The 20,884-nt window shown below is 41.6% G+C and overlaps 1 protein-coding gene across 1 annotated transcript in view; it reads left to right on the top strand.

Annotated features, from left to right (window-relative positions):
- ADAM12 (ADAM metallopeptidase domain 12) overlaps positions 1 to 20,884 on the top strand; it is a 171,803-nt gene that overhangs the window by 93,472 nt on the left and 57,447 nt on the right. The window contains exons 4-6 of the mRNA XM_065843291.2: positions 5,362 to 5,440; positions 8,826 to 8,902; positions 19,979 to 20,162. Of these exons, the coding sequence (XP_065699363.1) occupies positions 5,362 to 5,440; positions 8,826 to 8,902; positions 19,979 to 20,162 (340 nt within the window). The remainder of the gene's footprint in view (positions 1 to 5,361; positions 5,441 to 8,825; positions 8,903 to 19,978; positions 20,163 to 20,884) is intronic.

Genomic DNA, 20,884 nt, shown 5'->3' with positions numbered 1-20,884 from the left:
TGGTGTTGAACCCCAAATCAGAGATGGCCATGTATGGTCATATTTGAAACCAGATTTAAGGTGACAATCAGCGGCTGCATTTCTAAACCTTTCCACAGGATGAGGAGTTGCAGGAACACAGATCATACATCTCAGTGCTGTCAGTCTTGCAGTTTAAATGCAGAATACCCAAGTTTCATTCTTAGGCATGTCAGGCCCCTGAATCGAAGTTGACAAAACTCTAGTTCAGACCTGAGGCTGCTTTACACCTCCATGAGATTCAAAAGTAAACAGCTGCATTTAGAAATTGCTTATGGTGTTTCTATTTCAGGCATGGAATTTTAGCGAAGTGTCCAGTTCCTGCATCACGTTACCCCATCTTGAAGTGCTGGTTAATGCTTGATGGCAGTAGGCAGATGACACTGTCCCTGGTTTGGGCCACATGCCACAGAGCCTCTGCCCAAGAGAAGAATCCCAGTTCCCTGCTCTTTCACGAGCACTGACAATTAGTCCTGGCAGAAGCAGGGATTTGTTATTGTAAGTCCTTGAGTCTCTTCTACTGGCCCTGATTCCTTGCTGAAGCAAAGGTCAAGTTTTATGCTCCATGTCATGCCAGAGCAAACCAGAGTCCTTCTGAGATGCGTGACAGCCGCACACCACCCAGGATGAGACATGAACCAGACCGTGGTATTGTTTGGCTTTAAAGCAGTGCTGTTGAATCTTTTCAGTCTCACAGAACAACTTTAAAAGACTTGTAGATCCATTTTGATGGACAAGAATGTTGCTGTCTTCCTCCTTGCATCTGTATTGCCTGGAACAGGGAGGGCAACCAAAGAAGTTTCATCCTAAGAGACAGATCGGAAAACAAGCCCATGTGCTGTTAGTAAGAGATTTTCTCCTTAGGCTTTTTTCTGCTGGTTTCTCCTGGATCACCAAGGGAAACCCTGGTGTCTGCTCCTTCTGTGACGATACTTAGATTTTTCCTGACTTATCTTTTTTTTTATAGCCTGGTATGTTCTGCTTGGCACATAGGTGATTAAGGGAGAATTTGGTAATAACCTGCACCTATTTAAGAGATACATGTACCAAGAAGGAAAAACAATTGTTTCAGCTAGGTAAAGAGGTGAAACTAGGGAAGACTTAATATCAGGAAATGCATAATGACAGTAACATCTGTTGGAACACAGAGTAATCTCCCTCTGCAAGTGATGGGATCAGCATTGCTTCTGATATTTGAAGCTCCATGAGACAGAACCTAATTTGATGTAGAGCATACTTGGCTTCCAGGGAAGCCGTCTACATGATCCACTAGATTTTCTCCATGTCTGACTGCTGCGACTCCGTCTTTCTGACTCTCCCTGGGTGATGAAATATCATTATAACCTTTCAAAATAATATATTGGAGCCTGGAGAGCAGAGAGTGATTTTTCTCATTTGCAAGTGAGAGGCACTGTGTTAAATTACCATCCCTGTCACTAAATGGATTGAGTAAAAAATCTGGTGTATTTAATAGAAGACATTTTCCCCCTCCCCGAACAAACCACCTAAGACTTCACGTTGGGGAGGGTGAGGGTTAGAAGTTTAAATAACGTTCATCATGCTTCCCGAGGCTTAGGCTGGTGGAAGCTGCTTGACACCTGAAAATGTTTTGGCAGATCTGCCAGGTGAGCTTGCTGCAGATGTACAGAGGACGAAGGAGCCTCTGCTGCATCTGTCATAGATCAGGGGGGATAAAACTTGTCCTTCTGGGCCATCAGAGCTTCTACTTGTTAATTTGGTTCTGGGAACTGAAAAAACCCATGATGTGGACAAGCATAGTGACTAAGTACAAAAGTAATTGAACTGAAGAAATGCGCTTTTACATCTCTGGAGAATAAATGAGAAATGTGTGGTGTTGCTTCTACTCTTTTTTTTCCTAATGGTATCCAGCAGTTGATGCCGTTCTTGATAGCATTTGTTTCCTTTTCATGCAGTGCAAAAAACTGGTAATCATCTGGTACTGCTGAGCGTTTGAAACTCCAGACGTGGTGATGAATTGCACTATGATATAGTAATGTTATTTTGATCCCTGCTCTTTCAGAATTACATTGATCCAATTAGGTTAAGTAGCTTGCCATCTAAATTAATTTACTTTCCTCTATTAATCTCCTTTACTGTGGGTCAAAAACAGAAATGTAAATCAATCCATTACATTGCATATCTTTGGAAGGCAGGGGGTGGGTAATTAAATTACCTGATAGATACATATGTTGAATTCATTGTTTGGTATGTTAAACAATATTGCCATAATTGGAAAGTGAAGGGGTGCACACTGAGTTGTGGAATTTGAATGCTTGTTACACTTAGTTTCCGTAACCTTTTAAGAAAGGCCTTTACATGACTTGCTGTCCCTGGACACTGATGCTGCGTGCTCGTTCGGCTACACAGCTTTTAAGATATTAAACATCTTGAAAGTGGGGATAACAGCTTCTTTCTGTGCCAGAAACGCTTGGACTCCCTGGTGTGTCTTGTCGAGGTCCCCAGGCTCTCCAGCCCTTTCCTCTGGCTTCTTCTCAAACCAGGACTGGTGCCACATGTGGCAGGAGAACAGATGTCTCAGGAATGAGGCTTTGGTTGCTAAACCGAAGGAGTGTTAGTGCAGACTCCTGAAAAACTTTCTCGTTTTCTTAAAAAGGTCCTTCAGTGGTGCATGAAATTTCCATTATTTGAAATCCTTTGGCTTCTACACTGGGACATGCTTTTTACTTTCTTAGATTAGTCCAACCGCGGGACTCCATCATCTTGGTGCTCTTGCCAGTCTTTCACTACTCACACTGGGAATTCTTATGTTCAGCTGGTATTTTCATCAGCAAACTTTCATCCTGATGAAACATCCCCGACAGCTACACCAGGAATTTGTTTATCTCTGATATTTCCTCACCGTAGTAAGTAGAACTGATCATGAAAGACTCGAATGAAAAAGAAGCCTTGATGTAAAGGAATGAGATCCAGTGGTTGGAAGCTGGACGTTGACACAGTCACCCTAGACACACGTGCAGTGTTTTATATTGAACTTAATTAACTGCTAAAAACTTACCACGCTTGTGGTAGCTACTTCATCATGGGAGATCCAAACAAGAGCTCTGTGCAATAAGAAAATGGATCTGGTTGCATAACATTGTACCAGAAGATTAATTCAAGTCAGATGGCGTATGTAATGCGGCAGGTCAAACTGCTCATCACAGCGCTCCCTTCTGGTGGTAAAATCTAGAAATCCATGAAATATTTTCTAAATCTGTGCCTCAGGGTAGAACGAACAGAAGCAAAAGGGTCACCTCTATTATCATTGCTGTCAAACACTGTGAAAATAGCAGAGCACAAAGCCAGTATATTGCTCTATCACTTTGCCTCTCTGCTACATGTGTTACTCTCTCAGTGCCTGTGTTTTGTCCCATTAAATAAAAATCGATCTGCTATCCTGTATGAAATCCCATTTCCAAAATGTGCACAGCAGAACTCTGCTGGGTTCGACAGTGATGGGATCTTACCTTTTGCCTTTCCAAAGATAAAGAATGCCTGCTAACTGCAAGAGATAGCAGTGGTGTTATATAAATAATAATGATAATTAAGAAAGCAGCTGCTCTTTTTGCTAATTGACACAGTAGGAAACATGCATACAGCATATTTTGTTTCAGGCATGTCTGCCAGAGGCTGCAGGCACAAGGGGGGAGATAAACGTGGGTGTCAGGTGCCATCCGAGGAGTCCCTGTGGAACCCATTGGTGAATGTATGGACATCTAAATCAAAGTGAGATGCTGGGTTAGGAAATCAAGTCCTGCTCTAGGTGTGGTGCTTGGCCAAGACCCAGAGCAGTTCCTCTATAATGCGCAAAGTGCTGCCGTGTTGTAACATTCAGTATGTATTGATATTTCCCACAAACTGAAAAATGTGGAAGTATAATCTGTACTTGAATACTCATTGTGTTGGGTCTTTCCTATCTTTCATCTTTTTATGATGCCATTTCCTTCTCTTTAATTTTCTTTTTGATTTTTCTTTTTTTTTTTAATCCATTCAGTGTTGTTTTTCTTTTTCTTGTACTTTAAGATACAAGCTGTTCAAGATAGGTTTTCTCTCTAATAAGAGTTTGTGTAGTTCTAGCACAACCAGGTCCTGATCGTGACTGAGTCATTGGATATTAACGCAATGCAAATAAATCAACAATTAAAATCTTTGTTTTAACATTCATACAAGGTGCAAGAAAGACATACTGAGACTGTGTGCTAGTTCACACTAGTATATATGCAAGTGTTTAGCATTAATCAGCTTTAAATAAAAGAAGGGGCCTGGTTTGTTCAAATGAACAAGCCAAGGGAGAAACACTTCTCTGAAGTGGAACAGAAGATTGTGAAACTCTGTGCCAAAGATTTTCCAGTAGTCCAGACTCTCCAGTTTTCAGAAGGTGATGGTGGCACGTATCTTGGTTTCCTTAATATTGTGCTTTTGCATTTCACTGGAGTGTTTGTCAAAATGTCAGTGTTTGTGGTGAGGTACCTAGGGTAGTGCCTGTGTTAGGAGTAAATGCGAAGATGTTTTCTTCCTTCTGGCCTTCCTGCTCTTTAGATAAGGAGTTGAAAAACAGATCAATAACAAGACTTAAAAAGCTGATGTTGCTTTCCGTGTTCCATAAGTTTACTGCAAAAAAGCAAAGTTTTCCTGGATGTCACGCACATGCCCCTCTCTGCAGAGTCCAGAAAACGGCAACTGCAGGTCAGAATGTTTTACATCATTGCTAAAGGCAGGAGGGGAAGTGTGGGGAGAATGAGAACAAAATGTCTCATCATGGTCATGGTCTTTTCACCGTCTCCTGATACATAATTTCAAGTCATTAGATTTCCATTTGTGAATATCCTTTTCAGATGATCACAGTAAAGCCAGTCCTGTAGTGTTTTTCCTTGAGTGTCAGTGGAAGAAGTTTGTTTCATTTGGGTGGTCACTTGATGATGAATACAACACGTATAGTAGAACAAGTCTCAGAGGGAAAAGGTTTTCTTTTTCACAAACTACCATTAATTAACAATACTCCAAATGTCTAGAATTCAGATTTAACACAAAATGCGTTGAAAATTACATGCAAGATTCAATACCGAGATGTGCTGGCTCGCAGTCCTCATTTGGAAGAGAAAGCAGGCTGGAAACTTGTAGTCTTTTTACAATTAACGAAGGAATCGTTCATGCACTGCAGCTTCAGCATTCGGAGTTACATTTTTCCTTATTTCGCACACAGCCCTGGTAGTCGCTGTGTCATTAACGCTTGGCTTTGATCGCTGTCTCAAATGGAACCGCTAAAGGACAAAGTCAAGGTGATGTGGCCTTAATACGACATGTGCTGTGGTTTTTTTTCAGGGGCCTGTTAGCCAGCAGCTTCACAGAAACACATTATTTGAAAGATGGCACTAACGTGGTGCTCACCCGCAATTACAAGGTAAGGTTGGCGTTTCGTGGGTAGATGATGCTGCGTCGTTAAAACCCAAAGTGTTCTCTGCCGGGATCTAAGCCAGGGGATGAAACAGCTCAATGTGTGATCTCTTTTTATTGTTGCCTTCAGTTACCTTTCTGACTGCTGTGATCCTACACATGAATCTTTAGAGAGAGACATTAAAGGAAAGCTGTGGGGTTTTAACCAGGTGACTTTTAAAATCTGTAAGATTTATTCAGCTTCTTGGAAATATGCCCATTAAAATTTTCTAATAAGCGCAACCATTGTTGATGAGTTATGGAGGAAAGTCCTGGTTCAGGTAGGAAGAAAGCCCTAAATATCTGATTTCTATAGTGCAGAAACCCATATCAGAGATTGCGAAGGTTTGAGTGTCATTCCGCATTGGGGAAACCAATGGGCTTTGGGAGAGGGGCTTGCTTGGTTGGGTTGTTTTGTGTTAAACCAGACCATAAGATTGTTGTGGGTATACTTTATGTATATATGTGTATATTTGTGTGTGTGTCTAGATATACAGATACATAAATATATGGCTAATATGATCCATATTGAAATCAGTAGTTAAAATACTTTAAGGCAGTAATATTTTTGTCCTCTGACAGTATAAATGCCTTAATTAGGAACAACAGAGCAAGCTATTTAATTACAAAGTTTATCTTTTATCTGCCTAAGTCCTATAAAGTATTTGTTGTGTTACATTATTGATGCTGTCAGAAGAGGCATCGGAGTATTCCCATCCATAATGGGCGTTGCTGGGATCAGTGAAAGGCTTTATTTCTATGCATAACATCTTTCTTTCTTCAGCAAAAGCATCTTCATTATAGCCCCAGACCTCCCAAGTACAGCTGTCATTTTGAAACCTTTCAATGTCTTCATTTTTGCTGGTTGCTCGTATTTTCTTCAAAATCAGCTTACTAGAAAGTAGTCATTAGTTTTAGGAAATGTGTAGATTCCTCAAGGAAGTGAAAGCAAAGAAATGAAGCACAAAACTGACAGATTAACCTACATTAACATGAATGTGTGTCCAGCTCATGGTAGCCAGGCTTTTCCTTACTAAGAAAAAGTCTGTTTTCAGAATGGCAGCAAGTCATGATTAATAGCAACAGTACATATTGCTGCTTAAAATATTTTGTGGTTGAAAAGTTGCTTAGTCAAATTCTGCTTGGGGGTCCAAGCCAGTCAGGGTTGTGGAGCTGTCATTGGGGAGTTCCTCTAGTGCACAAGTCAGTATCCAGGTTCTTTTTCTGCTTTATAGCACTTGAAAAAATGGCAGCTGTCCAAAGCTGCTCCTAAGTAAGGGTAGAGTACTGTTTTAAGTCTGACAAATCAGCCATGATAATTATTTGCTTTTAGAGGGTCATCCATTTGATATACTAGTTTATAGGGATAAAAAGATTCAATAGGAGGGGAAAAAAATCCTGCAGTTCAGTGGAGTTGCTGAGCTAGAAATCAATTTTCTACCAGTCCAGTGTCAGGCCACGGTCTGGTAAGTTTGCATTTTTTGGCATCATATAGTATGTGGATCTCAGAGAAATTGTGAAATGGGCCACAACAAGGAGCTCAAAGTTAATAAAATGACAAGTTGTACATGGAGAGGGAAAGAAAATCAGGATATTTGCCATAATTCACCTTTGATAAAGACAACCAGAGTAGAGCAGCAACCGGCATGGGATGAGGTATCAGCTGCCCTCCCCGTTTCACCGGGGACTCTGCTTAACACTAGTGATGCTCAACCCCCAAAATTGGCTTCTTAAGAGCTCTGAACTGCACCTCTACCTTATTCTTTAAGTGATGAGAATAAAGCTGCTTTATTTTTTATTTCAGACTGTTTCATGGTCACTGTATGAAAGTCAGTGCTGAGGTGGGGGGTGTTTTTTCTTCTACCTCATCAACTAGACACATATAACTGATAATATTAAAATAAGATGAAATAGTACACTCACCCTGAAAACCTTGATGTCTGTTGTGACTGTAGCAATCATCCCAGAAAACTCAGTGTATGTCCTTCTTCCTTTCTGTTAAGGCTGTATCCTTGCTAATGTATGAATATTGATGATAAAAATACCCAAGAGTAAAACACCACTACCCCATTTCTGTCATTTCTTTCTTCAAGAAAAGCTATTGAGATTTGTATTTAGAACATCAGAAGTTGCTGTTCTTTGTTCAGTTACTTGTGTTGGAAACACAGATGCCCTAAACAAATATTTCCCATGGTACCACCTCATTTGCAGGGAATTAATATCTGAATTATTCCATGTTGCTCAGCATTTTCGTGGCTTTTGCTTTCTTTAAGAAAATCACGGTGGTCTTTAGAAGCCTGCTGAGTGAGCTTTGTAAGTGAAAGCCATGCTGCCCCAAACCTGAAAATGTTAATGAATGCAGCTAGATGGATATGAATGAACCGAGTGATAAAAAGGCCCGGGATGACTGTCAGGTTGAAGCCTGAGTGATAAGTTCCCTTCACACTACTACGATAGGAACCTTTAACAGCAGTGTTCCCAGTTTGAGGGTGGCTTCAAAGGAGCCATGAGAAAAGAAATGCTGGACGTGACACAGTCATTGCTTTCCAGCCAGTCACATAATTGGAATGTAATATAACCTTTAGTCAACAATAAAATTAACCTTGATTCCAGACAGATACGGGTATGCGCTGAGAATCTATCTCTGTTGTGGGTGGCTTTTCCAAGCAGTGGATTATTAAGGAAATACAATAACCCAGCCACAAAATGAAATTGGATTGTTGCCTCTCAAAAAAGAAGACCCTCTTATTCTTGGTTGTTCTTAATAACATACAACTCAGTTGAGTAATTCAGTAAAAGGTTTCCTTTCCAACCTGTTTCTCTTCCCCTTCATTTGGTCTGTGATTTTTTTCAAACTATAGGGTTGGGATTGGCTTTTTTATACATCTCGTTAATACATAGCTATAATTTCTCCTGTAGACATAGGAGATGTAAATGACCTTAAATAATAATATCTGTCTATGGAGAGTAGTAAAATGTGTCAGTTGATTTGTTCATCTAATTTTGTAAAATATCCAAAATGCTAGCTTCACATAAAATAACACAGAAAAAGGTGGTCAGTCATGCGGTTTAGCACCATCGAGCCTCTTTAAAACATACACAAAATAAACCAAAAAAACGCTCCAGCACTTCGGGGTTTAAAAAACACCCAAGTTTTCCACTCAGGAGCCATTTGCACTGTTAAATACGGTGAGTATTCAGTGGGGCAGGAATGGTGCTCTCGGTGTGGTTCTGAATGCCATAGCCTGGAATTGATGATTGCTTTGAAATAAAGGGGATGGAAAACCATGAGAAAACTGGAGAGCAAAAAGCATTTGTGACTGTTGAAATGTTGTCTCTTTTTTTGCTGTCAGGATCACTGTTATTACCACGGCGCCGTGCGAGGGTTCCCTGGCTCCTCAGTCAGTCTCAGTACCTGCTCTGGACTCAGGTGAGCCAACAGTTCAGTAACACGTGAGCTCCTACAGGAACCATTCTGGTATCTCTTGAATTGTTGTTTTGCTCCTTAATGAATGTACTGATACCTGATTTTGAAATGTTGATGCAATCTCTGTAAAAGCATTTTCCCTTTTTGGAAAAAAAAAAAAAAAAAAAAAGGAAAATGCAATTTTTGGGTTTTCCATGATGTTACTTCTGTCTTGCTGCCCATTTTTGTCTATAGCCTTCTGCGGCAGCGTGGTGCTTGGCACGTTTTTGGGCTGGCAGTGCCCGGTGACCCTCCAGTCCTGCTTTGCAGCTGCGAACTCGTGCACTGTCCTGTGGCCTCATCATTAGGAGAGTTTGCTTTGTGGCTGTGGAGCTCAATAATTGTGTTCGTGGCAGGTATGATGTTCAGCATTCAGGTTTTAGCTGCTTGTTAACAGAAGAGTAGCAGATTCACATTGTCGAAAACCAAATCTCTTCTGAGTTTGAGAAACGAACAGGCTGACAGCATTTTAAATACACAATGGACACAGTTCAGGAAACAATTATCTTCCTTACTTGGACAATCAGAGACTGGTATTTACTCACAGAGCTGTTCCAAATCACAGTAATTAACTGTAAATTGGCTCTAGCGTTCTCCCTGGAAAACCCAGTTTTCCTGTTAAATTTCCAGCTGTCTCAACCTTTTCTGGTTTGTTTAATTTATCCACAAACAGCACGAGTAGCTGGACTCTTTTTCCCTTGATTTAGCATTTTGTGCAACAGTGGTATTATCAAGGCTTTTCTAACGAAGCTTTGGGAACAGACAGCAGTAGAAAGAGCAAACAGTGTGTTACCAGGACCCCTCTCCCTGTGTGAGGGACCCATTTGCTGGAGTGGATGGGATTCCTGTGGCTCATTCCCACACAGAGAGGGGGGGTTTTATTGGTCGTTTATACGTATCTGGCATCTTCCACAAGTTTACTGTAATTAAGCCCTTGCGTGGACCGTGGCGGTCTGCATTCACCAGTCGTTCTCACAGTCTGTAAAAATATCACGCAGCGCGCTTGGTATTTTAAGCACAGCTTAGTGAAAGGGATTGCATTGCTGCAAGGTCCACCGGGAAAATCTGCACTGCGTGAGACACAGTCTGCACCAACGACTTGTTCCAGAGCTACCTAACAAATTAAGAACTCTCAAGAGAAATTACTCTTCTCCACATGAAATGCATTTTCTCTCTTCTAATGTGCTCTTTTTGCAATTGCTGAGCTCACAGAGTTGTTTCTTAGTTTTAGGTAGTCGGGTATGTCAAGACAACATGTGCTGGCAGTGACATTTTTCTCTCATCTGCCACTATTGCAGATAAATCCCCAATGTGCAAGCTGACAGTATTAGACTCCTTGCCCATAGGAGAAGCATAGCAGCATGTTTTTCAATACGATTTTTCATAAGTTTCCCTGCCAATGCATGTTGTACTCTAGCAGGAGAAACTGAGGATACATCTCAATACCCATGTCCATTTAGCTGCTGCATTCAGTGCTGAGGTTGGTTAAAGGATTGCCCATGTGTGATAACATTTTGTGATAAGGATGCTTGTTGACTTCCTTCAAAAAATTCATTTCACAGCCTGATAGCCAATAGTAATAACTTCCAGGCATTACCTGCACTTGATCTAAGCCAGCAATGTCTATTTGAAAGGCTTCATAATGCACTGTCAGCTCCTTGAACCATCCAGACCCTCTCTTTAAAACTGGTTAGGGATGAAAGGCCAAGTGGTGTGGAATCCCAAGAAGCTGCAGTGAGGTTCTGAAAGCACTAAACGTCTCCCAGCATCAGGCCCACACGTCACCTCTGCCACCAAAACGTCTTTGTTGCAGTGCGTCCCTGGAGAATTTGGGTGGAAAGATCTAGTTGAAGATGTCCCTGCTCCTTGCAGGGAGGTTGGACAAGACAACTTTTATAGGTCCTTTCAAACCCAAACCATTCTATGAATCTGTGATTTACTGCACACGATCCAAGCTGAAACAATACAATGGGAATTAGGACAGTTCAAAACTACTTCATGGCAACTTTCCTGGTATTACAGATAGGGTGGGATGATGTACTTACCCACCAACTTGCGGGAGTAGGGATTCTTGTTTTTCCACGGCATGATAAAAGCTGCAAGCTGCAGGGGTGAGGAGATCAGACATGGTGTGGCCAGGGAGCCCTGGGTGAGGACATTCCCTGGGGCCGCAGTTTCGCTCGCAGCAGCCAGTGGAAGGAAAGACGGGTCTCATTCTCAGTCTGTTCCTGGCTTTGTGACAGTTTCTGAGTGAACTGGACAAATGTCTCTGTCTCTTTTTCTCCGTCTGTGAAATTCATTAAATGATTCTTACCTACCTCAGACAGCTGTTGCATGGGACTAAAGTTTAAGTGCCTGAAAAACATGTAATGAAAGGAAGTGCAAGCTGTTAGCTCACCGAAATCTCAGAGCACTAATATCCTCCCACTACTACTACACAGACACCTCGGGCATTGTTCCAGGCGGGGATAGGCAGGGACTGTGTCTTTTCCCCCAGATCAGGGGAGTTCATTAAAAGACATGAAACTCTTCATAAAGAATAGGTTCCACATTTCAGCGTGCTCTGAAGCCTGAGTGCTCAGCGGTAGTCACAGAAGCAAAAAGGATCATAGGAATTACTGAGACAGAAATAGAGGATAGAACAAAAACCTTCATTACCACTATAAATCTATAGTGCACTCACATCTTGAATTGTGCATGCAGTTCTTGTTTTCTCATCCCCATTTCAGAAAGAAAGAAGCATTATATCCAGAAAAGATACAGAGAAGGGCAAAAATCATGATCAAAGGTATGGAACAGCTTTTATCCAAGGAGAGAAAATAGACTGGGATTTATCAGTTTTGAAAGGAGATGACAAAGGGTATGATAAAATGAGGTTGAATGTCATTCTGAAGAGGGGACAATTACTGAATATTTTCCATAACCCCAAAATTAGGAGACATCAAATGAAACTTTAGAGCAAAGGAAAGTACTTTTTTGTTCCCCACCTAATGAAGCCGTGGAGCTCAGTGCCACAGGTGGGTGTCAACATAGAGTCAAAAAAGATGAGCCAGTTTGAGGAGGGGAGCTGGGGGAGCCTCTCCAGGGCTGTCAGATCCAAAGATGTCTCTGACGCTCATACTGTCAGAACCGGGGCTACAAACTGCGGTGTATTTGTCGTGTTCTTATATCTTACCCCGAAGTATCTGCTGTTGGCCAGGGCCAGGGACAAGGTGCTGAGCTGGAGGGGCCTTGCTCTGACCTACTGCAGCCATCAGGTTCTTACTTACAATGCAACCACATGGGTGAGCATTTAAGATGCATTATTAGCTTGTAAATATGACAGGATTACTCTGTAATGAGATACAGGAAGAATCAAGTGCGAAATCTGAAAACTAAGGCAGGTTTGACTAGTTTACTTTTTTCAGGCAGATAGAGGGGGTGAGATAGGAAGACATGTGAGGAGACTCGGCTCTTTTACACAGGCACTCATGTATTCCAGCTATGTTACATCCTCTCAGACATAACATTTGAGTGCCTCGCTTCATATAGGATTACAATGGCATAAATAGTTGGATTGACACTGATAGCTGCCTAAAATGCAGGTTAGAGGAGAATATAATCAAGCTGTAATCTGTATCCTGCTGGCTCCTCCGGAGGAGGAAGAGCTGAAAGGCAGAGAGGAGACGGTAAATGCTGAATGCACGAAATGGGAACAATGGATAATCAGGATTTCCAGCGCTTCCGTCAGGATAAGAAAACCAATTAGACTGTCAGAGCTTGTGGGAAGGTGAAGGTACGACAAAGTCAAGTCGTTTCCTTCCTGTCTCGAGGAAATACCCTTCTGTTTATCTAGCTTGGAGGCTCTTCCAGTTTTTAGCAAATAGCTTTAGCCTGTAGCCACCGCAGACGTCTTTGATGATAAATTTGTATAGACTTGAATGATTTTTCCCCTATTACTTTCTCTGCAAGTGCAGAATGCAGCAAATGCACAGAAAACACAGGCTGAAGATGAGCACGATGTCCGTGGTCCAGGGGCTGGTGGAGGATGCTGACACGGGGACAAGTGGCTCCAAAGGCGACCCCACTGCTGGAGGGAACCTGAGGGTTGCTCTCAGAAATGTGTCGGTAGTTTAAGGATGCAAATCTCACAGGAAACCTTTTCTTTCTGAAACACCAAAACACTCTGAAAAATCTGAGAATCCCTTGGAGTTACCCAGTTGCTAGCTAAGAAACCCACTCACACATACGGAAAGTATTCAGTCGTTTACTCCTCAGCGACTGAAAGATGCTGTGCCCACAGTGACAGTGATGGGGATAAGGCCCCAGAACTGAATAGAGAGTCATTTTTAATGGGATTACATAGTTCTGCTACGTGAGGCCGCCGATACTAGAGCCATCCGTTCTTCCAGCGGTCTGGCTGAACTCCCTGCTTCCCAGACACAGTCAGCTAAAGAGGAGATTTAAATATGACACTCCAGACATCAACTATTTGCAAAAAGGGATGGAAGTAGGAAACCAGGGAGAAAAAAATTAAATTCCTCATGGCTCCTCAAGCATGGTTTCCCCACAGAAGGGGAGATTTCATCCAAGAAAAAGAAGTTAGGAGGAAATCCCAGTTGAGAAAAGCGCTGGTTTGGATGTTTGCTTTTTCTCCATACTTTCTGAAGAGCTTTTAGTTCATATAAACATCTTGCATGGTTTGTAAGTTGTTGGACCGTGAAACTACTCGAGGTTTTTAAGTTTAACATTAGAAAGCATTCAGCTTCTGGGGTTTCATAGCTTCTGTATTCTGGCTGTTGAAGTGGTGAAGAGCTCCTGGATCACGAGCACCTCTGTGGTCTGAGATGAACATTATGTCAGTTTTTTGACAATTGTGTGCACACTGTCCCCAGGTGCACGGTAATGCCAGAGCATCACTGGGACTGCCAGGACACACAGGAGAGATGATCTGTTGATCAGTTTGAGCCTGCCCCTCCTCCATCATGTGTGTCTCACAACATTAAATTTAGGAAAAAAATAAACCAAACAAAACTAAAACTCTTCTTATATATTTTTTTTGACTTGGAAAAGCACCCTGTAAGCATTAATGTGATGTTCTAGTTTGAATCAAGCCTTCATATATTGTTATGCTGTTTGCTGCACTGTGCTATAAAACGTGCTCCCTAAGTTGGCACTGATGCCAACAGTTCTTTCCTTCTTGGTTTTCTCTGCTTTCCTTGGTGTATTTTGTCACCCTCCCCGCTGAGCTTACGTGTGACACTTTTCTCTGACAAAACAGTTACTGTTTCTTGCAACCCAAATGCTGGACATGAAATTGCATTATCGCTTTCAGTTCAAGTAACTCCCTGCTTAAATTCCAGGCATCAAAGTTTAGAGCAATATGCGTTCACTCTGGACAAATCTGTCTTGCACCGAGAAAGGATTAAGTGCGAGTTACAGGAGTGTCTGGGTATGACTACATTTTAGATGCTGTGCTATAGAATGTATTTTCAGGTTAATGAAAGGCACTGGCTGGAGTAAAACTATGTGACTGATGATGTGTCTGCGTGAGAACACCTCTACCACTGCTGCAAAATGTAAACCCAGTAGTGCTACTGCTTTGACCTCCCTTTGAGAGACTGCCCTTGCTTCATTTGGGTCAGATCTGTTATTTTAATGGAATCCTGATGTGCAGTGTAGTAGGCTAATGGTATTATTTGGGTCTTGTATGATGCTCTTCACCAATATATAGTTATTGTTTGTGGTTACTAAATTTTCCCCCATTTTAAAGGTGAGGAACTGATGCAGAAAGATGGGAATGCCTGTCCAAGGGGAGACAGGGCTGCTTCTGTCTCTGCATCCAGATCCCATGCTCTGCATTTTTCCCAGTTCTATAAAGTTAAAGAATGACCAGATCATTTGAAAAATATCTAAGGATCACCTAGCCCATTAGAAAAACAGTTGATAGATCATCCTGTTCACTTATCCCAGTAGTATTCATCTGCAACTTATTAAAATGAACTAAAAGTGAAGTTTTCATTCACTACTTCATTCCTCTTTTGTTTGTTTGTCTGCTGACTTGCCTGGGAATTTGTTACACAAAGTCCCGAGAACCTAGAATTGATAAGAAAAATACATAAAAATGCCTTATTTTACAGATCACCCGCTATACATGTTGAAAGCCACTCTAGTGAGGAACTGCTTTACCTCCATCACGAGCATCATGACAACACTTCAGGGCCGCAAGGCTCCAATTCTGTCGTCTGTTCACCTAAAATTCTCATTGAAATAGGTATTACAGCTGTGGGATGGGTCCCTTTGCTTTTGAAACTGTAGCATCAGTTACAAAATGCAGGTTTTTAGGTGGCACTTGGGCACTGTACAGCGTTCAGCTGTTTCTGTGGGCAGAGACAGACTCAGGGGAATATGTGAGGTGTAAAAATGACAGCCCTGTGTAGTCTAATTAATTTCTTACAGACTGAAAACGTCTACATTCCTCTTCCAGTGGTAATAGAGCTTTTTATTATCATTGTTTAGAAATGCATATAACTTTGAGCTTCATTAAAACCAAATGTTTAATTGCACTCATGGATATCAGATTTATTGATTTACTTAACTTCCCCTGTATAGTACAGCAGAATAATATATCACAGTTTAATATAATGCTGGCCTCGCCAAGTTTTACTCCGGCATCATGGTTTCTCAGACAAGTATGCATTGATGGTTTATGTTGGCAGGGCCTTTGCTTCTGCTGACAAGCTGGAAAAGAAAAATCCCATTTATATTTTGAGATTTCCTAAAGCCTGCTGATTTACGAAATACAACTGGCCTTGTGTTAGCTTTTGTTTTGGTTTTTCTTTTTAAGAGAAAAAAAAAATCACATTTTACTTTATCAACAATTCAAAAATAGTGGAATTATTCCATCAAATTGCACTTCCCTGATTGAGAGATTCCTGGCAGGTTAAACAGCAATTAATAACAAATCAATTATTTAAGTTACGGTTTAATTTCTTTTCCTTTGAGATGGAGAGAGCCGTGGCATCATAGGCCATCTCATGTCAATATTCCCTGTGTGTGCCTATGGCATGTAGTAGGCAAATAGCAATGAGTCGTTTGTGTTCAGAGCTGATTAGCGGTGATGTGGATGTGGTTTATTTGGTGCTGTGCACCAGACATGAGCAAGATTCAATCCCTGTTGAGATGGAATAAAACATTAGCTCAGGCTCAAGACCACACTGAAGCTGCTCCCAGTTGGCTTGGAGCCTGTGACCTCATGTCTGGACATGCTGTACGGTATAGATTCTTTTTTCCCCCCTCCTTCGCTGCTACCAGCAATGAAAAGGACAACCCGATAGTTTTAGACAGCGGTTGAATTATCTCTTTAAAATGTTGCTGACTCGCCAGCATCACTGTGATTTGGGACTGGCAAAAACACAGATGCTATCAGTTTGATAGCTGGAGACCGAAAAATGTGTACTTCATGTTACATTTCTCTCAGATATTTGTTAGCTCGTGAGTTCTGACAGTCTTTGGCCTGGTAGAGGTAATGGTAGAAATCCCACACGTTTCAGTTGGTCATGAGGAAAACCCACTGCTTGAGCACTCACAGGGTTCCTGAAACCGCTTTGGAGTTCCTTGTGTAATTCTTGGTTGGACATCTGTAGTTTAATAACTGCCTGTTTGCCACACTAGAAAACATTGTATTATTCAACCTGAATGCGTTCTGAAAAATGGAAAAGTTGTAGCATCCTGGTCTTGGGGAGCAAAGGCTGACCAGGGGTGTGGGAGACACAGCAGCGGTGTAGGAGGAGCAGAGGCTTGTCTGAAACACCTGACAAAAGTGCAAGAGAAAGGTACTTTTGGATTTATTTTATTTGCATCAGATTCTTAGCATGAAAGGCTGGCAGGTATCGTTCCTCTCATCCTGGCACGCCAAGATGCGAAACCAGAGCTTTTGACTGGTTACAGTTTGAAGGTGCTGTGCTTGGCACTGAGGAATAGCGAAAAAATGCAATTGTAGGAAAAGAAAATTGGTCAAAACCAGGGAGCTGGCCAAGATAATTCATATTTGATGTTCATTATCTTATTACAAATGGTCCCAAGCCAGGTGCTGATATCCTCTAGGCAGCACTCAAAGGATAAGTGTGCATTAAATGAAATGTATATTTTCCTTTTTATCACATCTGCAGGATATCTTTTTTTTTCCGTGGGATTGCTTCATGTACAAAGGTGGAACTGTTACGGTTGTTCAGTTATTTTAGACAGCAGCTGGGTATACAAGGGGTGCATTGGAAACCTGGCATTGATGTGGCATGTTTTGGAACTCTTGATACCAAGAAAAAGTAAATGCTATTTACCCAGTAAGAAAGGTACTACTGAGTCTCTCTATTTCTAGTGTAAATAATTAAATAAAATTATTTAAGTCTGTTTTTTGAAGTTAATGTTCTAAATAGGATAAAGTTTAACAATAAAAATAAAACCTCCCATGGTTTTATGTTGGTTTTGGGTTGTCAGTAAAGGGAGATGGTCAGGCTGGCCCGTGTCAAACAGTGACTAATGGACTCCTGCCTCCATCGCTGCTTCCAGCTGCCTCCTAAATTAAATGATTAATTGCACAGGGGAAAGACAACAATCCTTGTTTGATTATGCTGATTGCAGAGTTGCTGATTGTCAGAGTAAAGGGAATATGTTGTCCTAGTTTCCTGAATTCTTCAAGGAATAAGGCAGATGTGAAAACAATGTAGAACTGGAGGGTGTGAGGTGGCTGGGACCGCGGGTTGTCCATGCTGCAGTGTGTCCAGGCTGGAGCTGCAGGGTTGTTGCATCGATCTGTCCTGCTTTTCCAGCTGGGATCCAGCGTACCCAGGGTGCTGGGCCACAGGTACATAAAATACCCCATTTGCCAAGGGTACTAAGGAAAGCTACAGATGAGTTACCAACCCCTGAATCTCAGTTCAGATCAATAAAGCTGTTGCACAGCCTTTTCAGTATCATGGGTTTCCAGGCTTTTTTGTTTCTCTTGGACTTGTAGCTGTGCTAGTAAGTGGTAAAATGGTCACCTGTTGGCTTGGCTGAACTGATGGCAATGGTGTTTTGTAGCGAAACTGCAGTCAGCTTGGAATGGAAATTTCAGTTAGCTGGTCAGAAATCCAAAGGCTTCGAGTTTCTTCATATCTCGCTAAGAATAGAATAGCTACGGCAGCTTTTTCCTAATAATTTTACCTTTTATTTTTAAATCAGTCTTTATGGTGTCATTAACCTGCTTCTGGGTCCTTCTTTTTGTCTGTTTTTAGCTTTCTGCAGAAGAAATGTATAGAGACGTGTATTGATCTCTCAGGGGTTGTAGTATCTTACCTTTGTTGCAGTACAGACAGAAATAAAAAGAGCAGACACTTCCTATCCACCAAAAAGACACACTAATAAAATGTAGCCAGCTTTGTGCTGAAAACGGTTGCTGTGTAATAGCATATATAGACAATATAGAGTAGTTTAGAGGTGGAATTGAGGAAGAATGCCTTGACCAATTAGAAGTTCCATTGGAATTCCAAGTATACTGATTGTAATTACTTCTACTGAACCTTTGCCAGTGCTTAGGGGTTAATGCTTTTATAATTTACGGACAGGGAAGAAATCGGTAACTCGATGCACTGTTCAGTGTAGTGTCTAGTTGATGAATGCTTACAACACCCCATAAGCAAATGCTTATTCCTATTTTAGAAGAGAGAAATGGGTTTTAAAGGGCGTCTTTCTTCGGTCTCGCAGTTACCCAACAAAGCCCCATGTCCAGCTCGATGCAGGAATTGTCTGGACCCTCCGATGTGGCTGGGGGGATGTGCTCAGGATGCAAGTTAGACACTTGGCAGGCACAGAATGTTTCAATTCCTTTATCTTACAGTGATTTTACCCAAGCCTTGTCTGTGAACCCACTTCATGCTGCATTGTGCTACAGCACAGAGCAGTCTTCTTACTCCATGGTCCTCCAGCTGCAGGTCTGATTACCAGTTCCAGGAATATTGTCGGAGATCATCCTACTTTCTGCCATACAGTACCAGAAATCCTATTCCAGCATGCCCAAACCATGGACGTCTATACCATGCTGCCTGTATTTCTGTGCTGAGCTGAGGGAGCAGCCTTGTGCCAGCAGCTTCCTCAATGGGAAGAACTGGAAAGATATTCAACCTTTTGTCAACTTCGTTTTACTGTAACAGCTCAGAATACTTGGGCGGGACCCAAGACAAGAACCTAAGTGTGGTTTTTATTTGGTGAGTTGTCTGGAGTATAGAGGGAGAGTGGTTTTCAGTGAGGATGCAGCACATGAAGCCCAGAGTTGGCTATGTGTTCTATGTTCTTCCACATGTTCTTGGAGCAAGGTGTTGTATCTCTTTCCTCTTTGCATACTGCAGCTTAAAGTAGCGCAACAAGAGTGCTTTCATTGATGGAAAATCTTTGAGCTCCTCGGAGAGCAGGTGGGATTGCTGTAAAAATTATTACTTTGGGTAGTAAAATGAGTTAAACAGGAATCAACTGGCTAATATATTTGAGGTTCATTCTGCTGCCCCACTCTGCGATACTTAATAATCCATTTTGATACTACAATGCCTCTTTCATCTGGCAGAATTGATGCTGGCATCAGCATTTGGCTTAGAAGGTCTAATGCACACGGCAGGTCACAATGAACACTTTCACTCTGCTTTTTCTTACAAAAGCATTTCACCACACTTCTGTTCAGTCCTGTTTGCCATGGTCCTCAGAAGGACGCATATCAGTACTCCACTCTGCAATGGCCGTGCTTCACTGCAAAGTGGAAAACACATAAAACACAGATATAATTTTGCTCTACAGCACAACACTTCAGAAAAGGAAGATTTTTCTTTGAGCCATTGCTTCTTTTAAAGTATAGTGTGCTGCAGTGACAAATATACAGCTTTGATGTTTCCTGCTCCACATGACCATGACATTGTAAATCAGCATTTTGCTTTTTCATACCGTTGTTATAAAAACCTGTTGTAACTTTGTTGTAGACACACATATGTTAGCTCTTGAAAACCATGCATCTTACTCTGTTCTCTTCTGTAACAGGGGAATTATTTCATTTGAAAACAAAAGCTATGTTCTGGAGCCATTAGAAGGTGCTACGGGTGAACACAAGATCTACCGAGCAGAGAATTTGAAAATAGCCCCAGGATCTTGTGGCCACCAGCTGGACATCTCTGCGGTGGGAGCTGCTGGCGATGACAGATCGCACCATTCCCAGCCTGGCAGGGTAGGTGGATGAGGCACTTTGATGTTTCTGGCTTGTGAGTGTGTGTCTGGTAGCATTTCCATAACTGCCCACCCAAACTCACTGTTGCAGAGTCCCTGCTTTGCAGAACATTACACACGTAGCCAACTTCTATTGATGTCATGTGCTTAAAATCATGCGTAGAATTGAGCATATACTTAAAAGTTCCATGCTCTTTCTTGATCCTGCACGCATAACTTACTTTTTACTTTCTTTGTGGGAATGAGATGGCACAGAAAAGTGTATGGTTTCACACTGTGGTAGTACTTTTTGATTCATGGGTGATTATAGCAAGAATTTAAGACTCCATAAGAATGCTGAGCAGTGTCTGGAAAAGTTCTTGCCCACCCAAGATGGAAGAGAACACGATAGCTGTGATACTTTGCTAATATTAGGTTTTGAACCTATTACATTCTAGTAGCAGACAAAACAAATTCTCACCATATTGCTTTACAGATGTATTATTGTAAGTGTTTCTATATAGGAAGAAATGCACTTAATATGAAATGCATCTAGCTAATGGAAACTGTAGAAAATTATAGGAGCTAAAAATCAGGAAATACTGTAACAAGTTCATATGCATATTGGATGGGGACTGTCAAAAAGACTGGTTTAGATGTTCAGATGTTAAACAGCAATACAAATCTGCCCTCAGCTTTTAATAAATGTCACGTATTGGGTTTTATATGTACTACTAAGCCTTT

This window comes from Patagioenas fasciata, chromosome 8 (assembly GCF_037038585.1).
Source record: "Patagioenas fasciata isolate bPatFas1 chromosome 8, bPatFas1.hap1, whole genome shotgun sequence".
Classification (NCBI taxonomy): domain Eukaryota; kingdom Metazoa; phylum Chordata; class Aves; order Columbiformes; family Columbidae; genus Patagioenas; species Patagioenas fasciata.
The sequence above is the reverse complement of the archived record's forward strand: the minus strand, read 5'-3'. Positions and strand labels throughout refer to the sequence as shown.